At 43.4% G+C, this 14,935-nt stretch overlaps 1 protein-coding gene across 3 annotated transcripts in view; it reads right to left on the bottom strand.

Annotated features, from left to right (window-relative positions):
* The window catches only part of Sh3gl3 (SH3 domain containing GRB2 like 3, endophilin A3), a 120,035-nt gene that overhangs the window by 37,990 nt on the left and 67,110 nt on the right, over window positions 1-14,935 (bottom strand). For all 3 annotated transcript variants that reach the window (XM_051206603.1, XM_051206605.1, XM_051206604.1), the window contains exons 2-3: window positions 5,923-5,991; window positions 1,314-1,386 (exon numbers count right to left, since the gene is read on the bottom strand). In XM_051206603.1, the coding sequence (XP_051062560.1) occupies window positions 1,314-1,386; window positions 5,923-5,991 (142 nt within the window). The remainder of the gene's footprint in view (window positions 1-1,313; window positions 1,387-5,922; window positions 5,992-14,935) is intronic.

Here is a 14,935-nt window from a genome sequence, read left to right as displayed (position 1 = left end):
ATATCCTGGAGTGGTGCCAGGAAAGAGACACTGTAAGAAGACTTCAGGTACTTGACAGTCAAGTAAAGTACAGCAGGAATCCCTACTGTGTATTCGATGGACGGCAGTTCACCCGTTAGACAAAATGGCACCTATGGGAAATGGAGACTATGAGCTGAACACCAAGCTAAGGATCCAAGGTACCAGCTCTGGCATCTAGGACATTTATATTTAATGTAATCTTAGACAAGTACTTCTCAAGTTTGACCATATTGTTGAAATATAGAATCACACTGGTTTCCCTTTCCCCACTGTCAGAGCAGATGTGGTGTGTATGGGGTAAGGCCCATCAGATGGGATTAGAGGCTTCTGGTGCATCCATCCTCATCTTCATCATTACCAGTGGTCTCTCCCAGAGGACACTTGCCATGATAGCCATGTGCTCACTATTCTATTCCAGTGTCAGCTCTTGAAGTGTGGAATCTGCCTGACTTTGTATTCTAACCTAGAAGGGACAATGCCTATGGAATTTTTTAGGCTAAAACATCAGAAAGGAACTCTTACTGTAGCCCCTGATGGGGCTGGACAAAGTACACATCACTGGGAATTTGGGGGCTATTACCATCTTGGGACTTTAAAGCCCCTTTGCATACACCATTCTCCCTGGATAATCTGATTGAGTGTACGCTCTTAGATGTTCAGAGTGTGGGTGCATCTCTTCTGATTCCTATGGCTAACAGACTCAAAGTGACTGCCACAGCAAATCCTAAGAGGAAGTGTGCAAGGCTTGGGTGTCCTCTGCTGGCTCTCATCAGTGCGTGGCAAACATTGTCTAGGACCTGGAGATAAAGGCCTGTGTAGAAGCTGATGCTCTTATTTTCCACACTGCTCCCACCACTGGTCACATAATTATAACTCAACTTCAGCATTGGGGTCACAGTGAGACCCTTTCAGAATACATAGGCCTTTAAGAACAAGATAGAGGCCTTGTTAATTAAGGAAAGGTAACTCATAAAACATTTTTAAAGCATGCAGTGGGTTTCTGAAGAATACAGAATACCAGAGATGATGTCCACTGAGGGATGCCTGTACTTAGACCAACACTCCATCCTAACCATGTGTACCAAAGCTCATCCAAATGCCTGTTGTCCCCATCAACTAGGACTCACTATAGCCACATTGTGTCCTTGGAGACTCCACAACTGAATTTCATTATTTGGGCACAGGCATTGCTTCCAAATTGTGTCAGCCTCATGCAAAAGAGTTGGGGGTCAAGAAACCAGACCGCGAACACAAATGTCAAGGGAATGTTTCAAGACGTGCTCTGACATTACCTGGATTAGGCTGGAGATACTCTGTGGCTCTTGAAAGGATTTCTGCAACAGCCTTACTGGTAATATCTACTTTCTGTAGAACAAGACAAAACAGAAGTTAGTGAATCTAAAACTCCCAAAGTTACAGATCCAACAAGCACTTCCAGTCATTTAACTTCTAACACCACTTTGGAGATTTCTATTTCTATTTCATGTACATTGATGTTTTGCCTATATGTATGCCTGTGTGAAGGTGTTGGATCCCCTGGAACTGGACTTAAACAGTTGTGAGCTGCCATGTGCATGCTGGGAATTGATCCTAGGTCCTCTGGAAGAGCAGCCAATGTGTAGTGCTTGCTCTTAACTACTGAGCCATCTCTCCGGCCCTTCTTGGCAATTTTAACAGGGTTGTTTTCATTATCTTTGGGAGAGGTGATCATCTCTGCTCTGCTGTGACTTGGAGAAATCGCCTCTTCTCGGTGATATTGGAGAACACTTGATTTCCTTTTCTTTATAATGTTAAAGTGAATATGACTAAGAATTAAAAATATTCCATACATTATGACTCTACTTGAATAGAGACACTTGGAGATCTCTCAATGTTAAGACTCCACTTGAGCCTACAGAGTGAACTTGAATAACCATGCTTAAATAAAGTATCATATAAAATGATATATATTGATAATAACATAATCTGTTGGAAGCTACCCTGGTGATAGTAAGACAGCCACCATTGTTAGTATATCTAGACACAACCACATGTCCAATAAGATGTTAACATCAGAGTTTTCTCTGACATATTAAGACTGACACTGTCCTGCCATTCCTGCATTGCTGGTTACTAATTAACATAAAATTAATAGACAATCCAGAAAGACCACGATACAGAGTCCATTCATTTTATTCTAGACCATCAATAACCCACAAAAAAATAAATAAATAAAGGAAAAGGAGACACCATTCACAAGAGTAATACAAAAACTGCGTCCAAAAAAGGGATAAATCTTATAAGAACATGGACTATTTAAAAATCCACTTTCCTACCAGGAAAAATACAGAAAGATGTAAGCCTTCCCACAAATTAGCACATCAAATCTTATCACAATTATCAATTTTTGGTCAAAAAATGGTACATTCATGTGGTGGCCTGAGTAAGAATGGCCCCATAGGCTCACGTATTTGAATGCTTAGTCTTTAGGGAGTGGAGCTACTTGACAGGGATTAGGAGGTCTGGCCCTGTTGGAGTGGGTGTGGACTTGTTGGAGGAAGTTTGTCACTGGGGGTGGGAGGGGGACACTTTAGTGTTTCAAATGCTCAAGCCAAGCCAAGTGTCTGCCTCTCTTCCTGCTGCCTGCAGATTTGAATACCTAACTCTCAGCTACCTCTCCAGCACCATGAACGCCTGTGTACTACCTTGCTTCCCACCGTGACAACAATGAGCTAAATATCTGAAACTGTAAGCCAACTCCAAACTAAATGTTTCCCTTTATAAGAGTTGCTGTGCTCATAGTGCCTCTTCACAACAATGGAACACTAAGACAAAAGCTGGTACCAGGGATTGGGGTATTGCTGTGAAAGGCCTGACCATGCTTTTGTTTGGAGGAATATGAAATACTTTGGGATTTTGGATTAAAAAGTGTTTGAACATTTTTGTTTGTTTTGGGTTTTTTGTTGTTGTTGCTTTGAGATAGGGTTTCTCTGTATAACAGTCCTGACTGTCCTGGAACTAACTTTGTAGATCAGGCTGGCCTCGAACTCAGAGATCCATCTACCCTAGCCTCCCAAGTGCTGGAATTTAAAGGTGTGTGCCACCAGCGGCTGTCACTATTATCCATTTTAAGCAGGGCTTCAGTAGGAACATGGAAGACAGTGGTGCTGAGGGTGATTTGAACTGTGGAAGCCTGGCTCAAGAGCCTTCGGGGGGAAGAATGTAAGGAAGTGGCCTAGAAATCATTCTTGTGAAATATTGGCCGCTTTTTGCCTTTGTCCAAAGTGTGTGCTTGAGGCTAAATTGAAGAGTTTTGGATTAAAGCCTAGTACTGACTGTGCTGTGTGCGTGGTTGTTAGTGGTCAGTCTTATGCAGATCTATAATGAAAAAGGACAAGCCAGAAGGCAGCACTCCTCCCTCTTCTGTGGCCCCTACATAGGCTCCCGCCTCCAGGTTCTTGCCCTGTTTGAGTGATGAACAGGGATGTGGAAGTGTAAGCCATATAAACCCTTCCCTCCCCAACCAGCTTTTTAGTCATGGTGTTTCACTGCAGCAACAGTAACCCTACCTAAAACAGTTGATAAGAAAGATTTATAATTTATACTACATATAGGATTAAAATATGGACCAAAAACTATAAATGTAGTAACTGATAAAGAATGTCTCAGAATGATTACAAGTCTAAACTTGAGCTGAGAGCCCACAATCAACAATAAAAGGTCAAACTGTGACACATAAAATTTTCAGACTAGTGACAGACACAGTACATAAAGTTTACAAAAAGTGGAAAACAATGAAGAAAAAACTACAAAAGGTCAGCATCCATAAAGCTCAGAATTATCACTATAAATAATTTTTTAAAAATATATAATCTGGTGGGATACACTGTGAAACACATGTGCAAAGGAAAACTCTTTAGTCAAAAGGGGAAACAAATAAGGAAATCCTACACACATTACTGAACATGTTGGCAAAAGGAAAATTGAAAAACAACCTCATGAAATTTAAAAACAAAAACAAATGGCCCTCGTAGAATGTCTGGGGATATGTGCGTAGGAGGGTATGTGAACACTAACAAAATGTTATACAAATATCTTTGACAAAACCCAGGAAAAACAGAGGCAGGTAGAGACATAAGTGTGTTGGAGAGGACTGTGTGTTGTAGAGTGTGTTTTCCAGGTGATTAAATCTGGGACAACCAGGCCTGTGCCACACTCACTCCCCAGGCACAGCCCAACACAGGGGCTGAGGTACCGTGGGCAATGGTCATCAGTTAAATTAAGAAGACAGCATCTAGGGGCAGGAGAGGTGGCTCAGCAGTTCAGAACACTGACTGCTCTTCCAGAAGACCTGGGCTTCATTCTCAGCACCCACATGGCACTGCCTGTGGTTTTTGGAAGAGAAAAGAAAAACCACAGGAGTAAACAGGAGGGGTCCTAGTCTATCAGTTAGAGCTGCAGCTGCCCAGGAGGGTGAAAACATTAAAAGAAGACTTCTGCTCTATCCCCCACCAGTTATCAAGGTACTGCCATTTCCCAGGATGCTATGTTACCGAGCAGGAGCCAGGGAAGCCCCGGTACCCTGCAAAGGAGAACCCTTCTCCAGGCACTGGTTTCACACCATCCTGACAGCTTAAGATCCACCTTGCAGAAAAGAGGAAGCAGAGAGAAGGTCAAAGGTGGGGCCACACCCTGACCAGCACTGCCTCCTACACTACTGAATTAGGACCTTGTTTCACACGGGCCTCTTAGTGTATTTCTCTTCTCAGTGCAGGTGTGGCTGCACTGAATAAACCACGGTCCCCTGCTTTTCACTGTTACTGGTCTCCAGCTGGCTTGTTGAAGACACAAATCCGGGCCTAGCTTGTCAGGGCTGCTAGAGCCCAGGCCATGACTCTAAAAGCCGGATAACATTGATCATCCGAATTTAATAATCTTGATGGTAAAGAAGATATACGTCCTACCTTTATATATTAGGGAATTTTAATAGTCAACATCAGGTATGATGTTGAAATGTTGATATGGTTTTCAATTTGCAGAAATTAATTCATTTTCAAAGTCAAACACCAAATAAGCTTTTCTCCTTAGGAGTCTTAACAATTCTAGAAATCATAGTCCTCTTGAGGAGAAAACAGGGGACCTCCTGGAAGGCAGCTCCCCTGCCAGGCCACAGCCTGGAGCTGGGCTCCCCACACCTGCACTGCCAGCCATCCCCAGGCCTCTCTCTCTGGTCTGGGGAGTCTAATTATTAGAACAAGGCTCTGCTCAAAGGCCCCAAGACAAAGGGGAAGAAGCTGGGCAGTGGACCCAGCTCCGATGTACTGCAGCTACTCTCCAAGCAGGTAACCAGGGGACATGACACAGGATGGATTCTGCAGCCCTCTGTTGGTATGTTACATTCCATCATTGACATGCCAAGCCAGCAATGCTCTTCTAAATTATTTTATCTACATATATGATTCCGAAAGCCTCGCAGTTACAAAAAGATAAAATAGCTTATCATGGTTCACCCTGTCGGCTCTAGTGGCAGAAAAGTATTTTCTGGGTAGCTGCTGAAACAGATGGGAACAGCATCCTCAATTCCCAAATGACTAATAAGTTGCCATCTATTGAAAAAGTCTTATCCCAGAAATAATTGACTCCCCAAGACATAGGAGCACAATTGTGCATTCTGACTTCAGACCACTAGAGGGAACCAGTTAGTCACATCCCATTTCCTTCCTCACCATGTGCAAACTGGATGAGGTTCAAGTCAGGGCCTAAAGAGCTGGAAAGCATGGAGGTTCTGCCTCGCAGATTGTGCATACCATGCTTCTATTTGAACACTGTCTTTCCATTCAGGTAATATTCCTTACAGTAGGAGGTGTTCTTGCATGGCAAGGAATCTCATTTCTAACCATTTACAAGTTCAAATAGCCTTACCTTTTCCATGTCCAGAAATATATCATCTAGCTTCGTTCCTTCGGCACCACTTATCTTTTCACTAAACAGCTGGGGGGAAAAACACAAATGCTTTCACTGTATAAAGATTCTTTATACTTCTTTCACTAAAATTAGTAAAACAAAAAATCGTGGGATTATCTTGGTTCTGTTCTCATTTTAAACTAGGTCCTTTCTGGAAACTATCAGGGGCCAACAGGATGGTAAGGGTGCTTTCCAGGCAGACCCAGAGCCCATGTAAAGGTCAAAGGAGAGAACCAACTCCACTAAGTTGTTCCCAGACTTGTACATGTGCACTGTGGCACACACAGGTGGACACACGCACGCACGTGCACGCGCGCGCACACACACACGCACACACACACACACACATACCGCCTGATCACAGATGGCCACTCATTCTCCAGTATCACAGCCACCTAGCTGACCCACAGCTGAGGGAACACACAAGGAGAGTCTCCTCAGCTGGCCACACCCCCAACAGTGTTATTTTAAACCACTAAGCTTGGGATGTTCCTCAAGAGGATCCACTTGACAGGAGTTCTCTTTCAGGCTGAGAACAGAGATCTGACCTCCTCATCCCAACCCTTACTACCTTACTATGAGATGTGAACTCCCAAAAGAATACATGTGACTATGCTCTACAGCAACAGTGAGGAGCAAAATCACCGCAGGTATTAGTTCTTAACTCTGCAGGTAATATCCTGAGTCTCTAATGAGAGTCATACAATCTCTGGCCTCAGGGCTTGCTGCCATGGGAGACTGCAAAAATGGCTGCTATGCTTCGTAGCTCTGTCCATCATGAAATAGGGCCTCCCATTGTACCTCCATTTGTTTTGGGTAAGCTGTGCTGTGTGACAACTGAACATGGGCTTCAGATACTCTAGCAGCCGTTCTCAACCCATGGGTTATGACCCCCACAAGGGTCAAATATCAGACATCTATCCTGCATTTCAGATATTTACATTTTAATTCATGACTAGCAAAATTATAGTTAGGAAATAGCAATGAAAATAATTTTATGGTTGAGGTCACTACAACATAAAGAGCCACAGTGTTAGGAAGGCTGAGAACCACTGCTTTCTAGCAATAAACCTGTTGTACAGACACTTCTGGTCATTCCACGAACTACAGTGATCAAGGCCTGGGCCAGCCTGTAGGAGAACGAAAGACCACATGGGGGAGCAGAGTCATCGTGGACTGTCACACTTTGTCTGGGGTGACTGTCTGATGCAGTCAAAGATGACTGGCATGGCTATCTACAATTTCCTTCACTGTTGGAACTAGAGGATTCCATGTACAAATCCTGATCTTATAATATCCATTAGAAACCCACTTAGTGTTGAGAGTCAGGCCCGAAACCTCCTCCACTAGTTCTCATTGGTTGTTGCTGCGAGCCTTTATCATTTACTACAGAAGTAGCAACTAATATTCTAGGTACCAACTCCAGAATATTTGTTACTAGGAATTTGACCGTATATAGAATATATACTGGGTACTTTGTATTCTCAAATAGGCCCCAGAGAAAGGAATATTTTCTCATTGGGGCTTCAGCAGTAAGAGCTGCAGCCTCTGGATCTCACAATACATAGCCTTAGTTTTTCCCTTTGACAGAGCACTGAGAAGCCCCCTTAATTAGTAATCAGTTGCAAGTCATGTCCAGGGGAGAGACATGAGGCACCTGCTTTGCTCAAATCCTACCTGGCTCTGGGAGATATGCATACTCTGTTGTCAGAGAGTTGTTAAATATGCCTGTGGGTTTAAAACTTAGGAACCCTGTGAGATAGGGGAGGACCTCAGGAGAATTTTTACAAGAAGAAATTCTCAGGTCTTCAGAGAGGGAACTTCTTGGGAAGAACATTTTCTTGAAGAATAAAGAGTCGCGAGAGGATGCAGGTGTGAGCCAGTTCATTTCCCTCTCGCCCTCAGACTCCTTTTGGGAAAACCCTCCCCGCCTGCTGTAAGCCCATAGCCTGGACCCTGAGAAAGCACCAAGGCTGGCACCTGAATGCTCTCATTGGTTGGGTTACATGGGCTGTCTTCAGAAAGCATGGTGGGCATACAGAAAAGAGTATTTCTACCTTGGAGACCAGAAATGAATGTGCTTTCCATTCTTTTCTTATCTGGAAAGAGATAATGGCTGGTTTTGTTTTCAGCAGGAGTCACAGGTTGGAGTTGTAACAATTTGTGCTTTACCTGAACTCTCCCAGGATATTTAGCTATTTGGAGATATTAAGTGGGACTACATACATGACATTAGATATTTAAGTCACTTGACCACTGAATGAGAAATCCCCCCACAGGCTTGGGTAAGTGAACACTCAGTTCCGGGTTGGTGGTGCTGTCTGGGGAGGTGGTACAGCCTTGCTGGGGCAATTATGACTGGGGCTTTGATAGGTCATAGCGTCACACTTCCTTCACATGACTCCCTCCACCCCACATTTACAGCTGAGGATGCGATCTCTTGCTCCAGCCACCTGCTGCCAATCCTCCCCTGCTGTTATTGTCTCTCCAGAACCATAAGTCAAATAAACCCTTCCTTCCACAAGTTACCTTGGACATGATGCCATGTCCCAGGAACAGAAAAGAAACCGATAAACCATAACAATACTCCATCACTGAACAGTCATGCGCATTCAGCACCTGCCATGTGCTGAGCATCATGACAAATACACCCCAATATATACATTCTAAAGATGGGTAGGACCCCTAGAGGTCATCTGGTCTCACTGTAGGGAAACCCTCCTGGGCTCTAAATATTGATATTTAAGCAAGCATCATTTGTAGTGAAGGTGACTATATAAATTCCAATTTAATTCATTCCCTGTGTTCTGAATAAACACAAATGATACCTTAAAGATAAAAAACAAAATCAGAAATAAAAAGCAATGATTAGAATCAGAAGAAATCTTTTCCTAGTCCTGACAAAGAACTCAAACATAACATGGTGAGTGCAGGCTATCCACACACAGGGGAAGAGACGGCAGGAGGGACTCTGGCTCCTGTTGGATGAAAAGGGATGTAAGAGTGTGCCCCAGAGTGGCAGTGAGCATGGCCTCAGACTCTGCCTGTGGTCTAGAGATAGAAAGAAAAGGGGTGTGGGAAAGGAATTCAGATGCAAGCCAGTATCTGCTGCTGCCCTGACTGGCAAGCATCCTGCCTCTGTGGGTCAGATCAGACACCCTCTACACTGCCACAGGAAAGAAGCCAAAGTTCTGTGTGAGGATCTTGGGAATTTGCCAGCTATCTACCACACAGAGGGCTTTAAAGGGCAAAGGACACTTCTCCAACACTTTAGATCTAAATCTAAAAAATAACACCAAGAAAGAGAGCCAGAAAGAGTATACAATATAGCACAAAGTCATGGCTTACAAAAAGAGCTTTGTGAACAAGGTGACAAGACCTTTAAGGTATGTTTAAGCCACAGCCAAAATCGTTGAGGGAAATTTTCAATTAACAAAAAACAATCGCCCAAAATGACAAAACTTTAAAGACCTAGTTTTAAAAGTTAGAGCTCTTAAAAACAACAACAAAATAAAGTCTGGTCATGAAAGTCTCAATAAACAGGATTGGCTAGGTCAGGTCAGGGTTCCATTGCTGTGACACCGTGACCAAGAGCAACTCAGGGAGAACCAGACGGATTTCAACTTGTCACTTAGAGTCAGCTCATCCAGGAAGCCGGGGCAGGAACTCATGGAGGAACCCTGGAGGAAAGCCCTGAAGCGCATCATGGAGGGTCACTGCTTACTAGCTTGCTCCATTTGGCATGCTCGACCTACTTTCAACTCAGGACCCTGGGGGTGGCACCAGCTACAGTGGGCAGAACTCTCCTGTGCCAGTCAATCAAGAAAATGCCCACAGATTTACCTCCAGGCCAATTTAATGGAGGTATTTTCTCAGTAGAGATCCCCTTTCCAGATGAGGAGGCTTTGACAAAAACTAACCAAGCACAGGTAAACACCAGACTGGGCAGAGTCAGCAGAACTAGTCAACTGGATGGGATTTAAGAGAATTATGGAGAGAAAAAAAAGACAAAGCATTTTATTTTCTAATAAAATATGAGCTAGTCAAGACAGAGCAGAGAAGCATTAAAGGCTCCAAGATGAAAGGCACCCCAGTAAAAAAGAAAAGAAAATCAGAATTTTAAAAATAGTTGTTTTTTGTTTGTTTTTTGTTTTCTATTAAAGATAGAAATATTGAGTTTTGAGAATATACTTAGGTTACTTAGAAAGATGAATATTAATAGATATCAAGATCTCAAAAATAAAACTTCCAAGACTACCATGGCTTGGGGCCAGTGGGGGTGCAGACAACCAATGGCGGCAATATGTGGACACCAAATTTCTCCTCCACCAAGGCAGCTGCAGGAAAGCATGGAGGATGGGTGTCAAAGATCTCAAAACAATGAAAATCTAGAACTTCAAGTCTCTTTAAAATGAGAACAAAATAAAAACATCCAGGCCACCCTGGTCTCTACTAGAAGATAAAGCTAAAATGCTATTTCAAGGAAATAAACAAAGCCAAGAGGGAAAGTGTGGCATACAAGAAACAGGCGAAGGTGGAAGTGGACAGTCTTATGACAAAGTATCCACTGAAAAGAACCAAGCAAAACCTAATGTCTGTGTCATGCAAACCCCAAGGGATCAAGAGGTAAACATGGGCAGAGCTGCAGGTAGGTTAACCATGCCAAAGCCCATGTAGTCACTAGGTAAGGCATGGCCGTAACTTTAGTCAAAGGCAAAATGATGTTTAAGAAGTGTCTTAGTTAGGGTTTCAATTGCTGTGAAGAGACACCTTGACCACTGCAACATCCAAACAGGGCTGGCTTACAGTTCCAAGGCTTAGTCCATTATCATTATGGCAAGAAGCATGGTGGCAGTCAGGCAGGCATGGTACCGGAGAAGCAGCTGAGAGTTATATATCCATATTGGCAGGCAGCAGGAAGAGAAAGCCACACTGGGCTTGGCTTGAGCTTCTGAGACCTCAAAGCCCACCTCCAGTGACATACTTCCTCCAACACCACCACACCTACTCCAACATGGCCATACCTCCTAATAGTGCCACTCCCTATGAGCCTATGGGGCCATTTTCTTTCAGACTACCACAAGAAACATCTCAGTCTATAATTAATAGTTCAATAAAAGCACAAAGCTGTGTGCACTGTAATGCTGTGTGTACTGTAATGCAGTGTCCTTACCAACATGTGGGTGAGGATCTAATGTTATTTCAAGCCAGAGGAAATTAAGAAAAGGAGGGAAGCAAAGGAATGGCTAATAGAAACCACAGAATAAGATAGTTACAGTGAATCACAATAGGCCAATCAAGGGTGATGATTAAGATCACTATATTAAAGGATCAAGTAATAGTAAACCCAGGACCTTGTGCACACCAGGCAAGTGCTCTACTGCTGAGCTACCGACAGAACAGCTCAACTGGGTGGATTCTTAAAACCCAGTCACGAAAAATTTCTAAAGTCACATCTAAGGCAAAACAAATATTAAAAATAAAAAAATATATACACTAGGAAATTACTAACCCATATAAAGCTTTTAATGATATCAGACAGCAAATGTCTTCCTGAGCAAAGCACTGACAGACATCTCAGACTGACAATAAAAGAAGCAATCCATAAAACTCAATCATAATGATAGATACTGTAGCTACCAACAGCATAATTTATATACATGATGCATGCCTTGAATATTCAAATTAACACTGACCTAATATGCATATATGTATGTACTCTTTCAACCAACAAATTTTAAGAATGTGTATTCTTCAGGAGTACAGACAGAGCATGACAAAAAATGATCATGCCCAAGTCACAATCAATATCTTAGAGAATATGGGTATATGGGTATTTGGTTTGGGTTTTGTGTGTTGGTGGTGAGCGTGTGTGTGTGTGTGTGTGTGTGTGTGTGTGTGTGTTGTGCAATATAAGTAGAGTAGGAATCTACAATAAAAATAGACATATATGGACAAAGTTTAGAATTCTGGGGACTAAGGAGATTGCTTAGGGAGGCATGTTGTAGAGCATGAAGACCTGAGTTTGAATCCCAGCATGCACATGAAAGTCAATGATGTGTAAGCACCTGTAGAAAGCCACGCAAAATAATGAGTGCCTGTGATGCAGCACTGGGGAGGCCAAAGGGACTCTGGGCTTGCTGTCCAGCCAGTCAGAACTAGAAAGCCCCAGGCTCAATGATGGAGGGGAATAAGGAGAGGCACCTGACATAAACCTTTGGCCTTTGCACACGTGTGCAAATGTGTACACACACACACACACACACACGCACAACCCCAATCAAATTTTATACATCAGGTCAGGCCTGGAGATGCCTTTAATTCTAGCACTCAGTAAGCAGAGACAGGGTATTTACTGTGAGTTTCAGACCAGTCAGAACTACATAGTGAGCCCTAGGTGATAGATTGAATAGACAGACAGATATGCAGATAGGCTGACAGATGCATATATACATACATAACTAGATCCATAGATGATAATTCAAAACCTGTGGAATGCAGCAAAAGCCATGTTTAAAGGACAACAGATAACCTTTAAACAGAAAAGTTCTTCAACTTACTACTTTAAACAAACAGTATCATTTCAACCAAAATCAACAAAACTACAGTACTACAACCTAATGTTTCTAATTGTACAAGTTAGATAGTCTGCCAAAAAGGTACCAATATAGTATGTTAGAAACATGATCAAGGCATAGATAGCCACATAACCCGCTGAGCTACCACACGTCTATGGCAGAGATATGTAGAAACTGCTACTAGAAACCAGATGGACTGAAGCCAATGATAATTAGGAAATTCCCAGAAAAGAGCCTAGAAGGCTATATGTACTTCACCAGAGAGGAAGTAGCATTTCTGGAAGACCGAAGTATAGTCAAACAGCACTATTAAAGAGTGACCATACTAAAGACTAACCCCAAATAAGAAAGGTCAGATGGCCAGGTGGGCAGGTGGGCAGGACACACAGGCAGATCACACATGGGGGCAGGTCACACATGGGGACAGAGTACACAGGCAGGTTAAGTCATTTGCCACTCCTAACCACGAGCAGTGAAGAGTTTAAGCAGGTAAGTGTAGGAACGGATCTGAATTCCAGAATTCCAGTCAAGGGAAAAAGATCCTTGGAGAAGAGGCAGAGGGACAGGGTAATCCAAGAGATGAAGAGGGGCAGGCACCGTATGTAGAAAGCTGTTAAGGGACAGTGTTAGAATTCCAGCTTCTTCCGAGTCCCTACCACAAACCATGCATCTGACTTGGGCTGGCTAGACAAACACTGTAAATGTGCCAACTCGACTGACTTCAGGAGGATCAGGCCATCATCACATGGAAGGAACCCTGTCCAGCTCCAACTTGGCAGCTCCAGTCATATCAGAACTAGGAAAATGAACCCACAGCAGTGACAAGCTGTGAAAGAGGCATCCCTGCAAACCAAAGCTCATGTGTAGGGGTTTCCATCTACGTGCATCGGGGATTAATGGTAATATTATCACAGCCTTGGACTCCCTCTGCACATAATATGTTTTTTTTAAAAGTCTGGACTTCTCCATCTCTTTCATTTTAGAAAAGAGATTTATTTTTATTTTGAAGGCCGGGGCACGGGGGGGGGGGGGGACGGTTCTGAACGCAGGTCCTCTGTAAAAGCAGTATGTACTTTTAACTATTGAACTCTCCAGCCCCTGCTTTTTCATTAAAAAAAAAAAAAAAAAAAAAAAAAAAACAGCCGAATTTCTATGTAGGGGTTTTTGAAATTGTTCCTGCATAGTGTGTTTTCCAATGTGTGTCTGAAACCAGAGCTCTGTGGAGAGAAGGTCTGGGAAAAATCTCTAGGCTACATAAACTTAAAAAAGACATGAAAAACACATTCAGGGGCTTTTAAATGGGCACTTTCAGACATTCATGGGACATGTTGCATGGACTTGACGGTGTTTGTCATCTAATGTAAAGATGAAACTCCTGGGCAGTGTCTGGAAAGCCAGCCTCCCCCAGGGTGCACTCTCTTCTCTACTAGTTCCCCTGTCTTTTCTCTCCGACATTTAGATGTCATGCGCTGCTTCCATCAGCTCAGAATATATGGCAAAATTCAACTCATCAACAGCAGGGGAGGATGAGCAAAAAGGGTGTATGAGCTCTTCAGACTGTCATCTTACAGCTATCTGTGCAGGCATGGAGCGGCAGAGGCTGAGGGGCTAAGAATGGAAGGAAAGAAATGGCGGGGGAGGGGACTGTGCCCCATTATTTCATTATGGGGGGGGTTCCTGTCTTATAACACAGGACAGAAAGTGGGAGCAGAAAGCTCCAGCCTAGAATGAGCAGCCATCTCCCTCCCTCCTGAAGTTACAGAGCACACTGTAACCAAGGAAACCAGGATCTAAGAGGCCAAATTTCTGGGAAAACGGAAAAGCATAAAGAAATGACCCTGACAGGCTGTTCCCTTTCCTCTGGGTGCTTGTAATTCGTCCTCCCTGGCTCAGAGGCAAGTCTTAAAGAAACAAGCACAAAGACACTGCTAAAGGCTAACAATCTAGGCAAAGATTTTCACTCTTTCACAGCCATCAAGACACAAAACAATGGAGCTTGGGGGTGTGTAATGGGATATGGTAGTAAAGGGGGATGGGAAAGAGGTGTGTCTCCTCAAAATGTATATACCAAATCACTGTGGTCCAATGAGGTCAACTTAGGAGGTGGGGTCTTGGGGGTGATTGGGTCAGGGTGAGGTTCTAATTGTTAAAAACCTCTAGGATTGGTATTCATCTATCAGGGAAACCCCAGAAAACCCTCTTCTCTCCAAACACAGGAGCACACAGGGAGCTGGCCATCTGTGAACCATGAGGCACCCCCTGGGCAGACACACTTCACATGCCTTTACTATGGCCTCCACAGTGCACAGAACTCAGAAACTGATGTCTGTTTAAATCGCCCGCCCTGTGATATTTTTGTTACAACAGCTGGGTACTCTAAGACAATACCCAAA

This window comes from Phodopus roborovskii, unplaced genomic scaffold (genome assembly GCF_943737965.1).
Source record: "Phodopus roborovskii unplaced genomic scaffold, PHOROB, whole genome shotgun sequence".
Classification (NCBI taxonomy): Eukaryota; Metazoa; Chordata; class Mammalia; order Rodentia; family Cricetidae; genus Phodopus; species Phodopus roborovskii.
The sequence above is the reverse complement of the archived record's forward strand: the minus strand, read 5'-3'. Positions and strand labels throughout refer to the sequence as shown.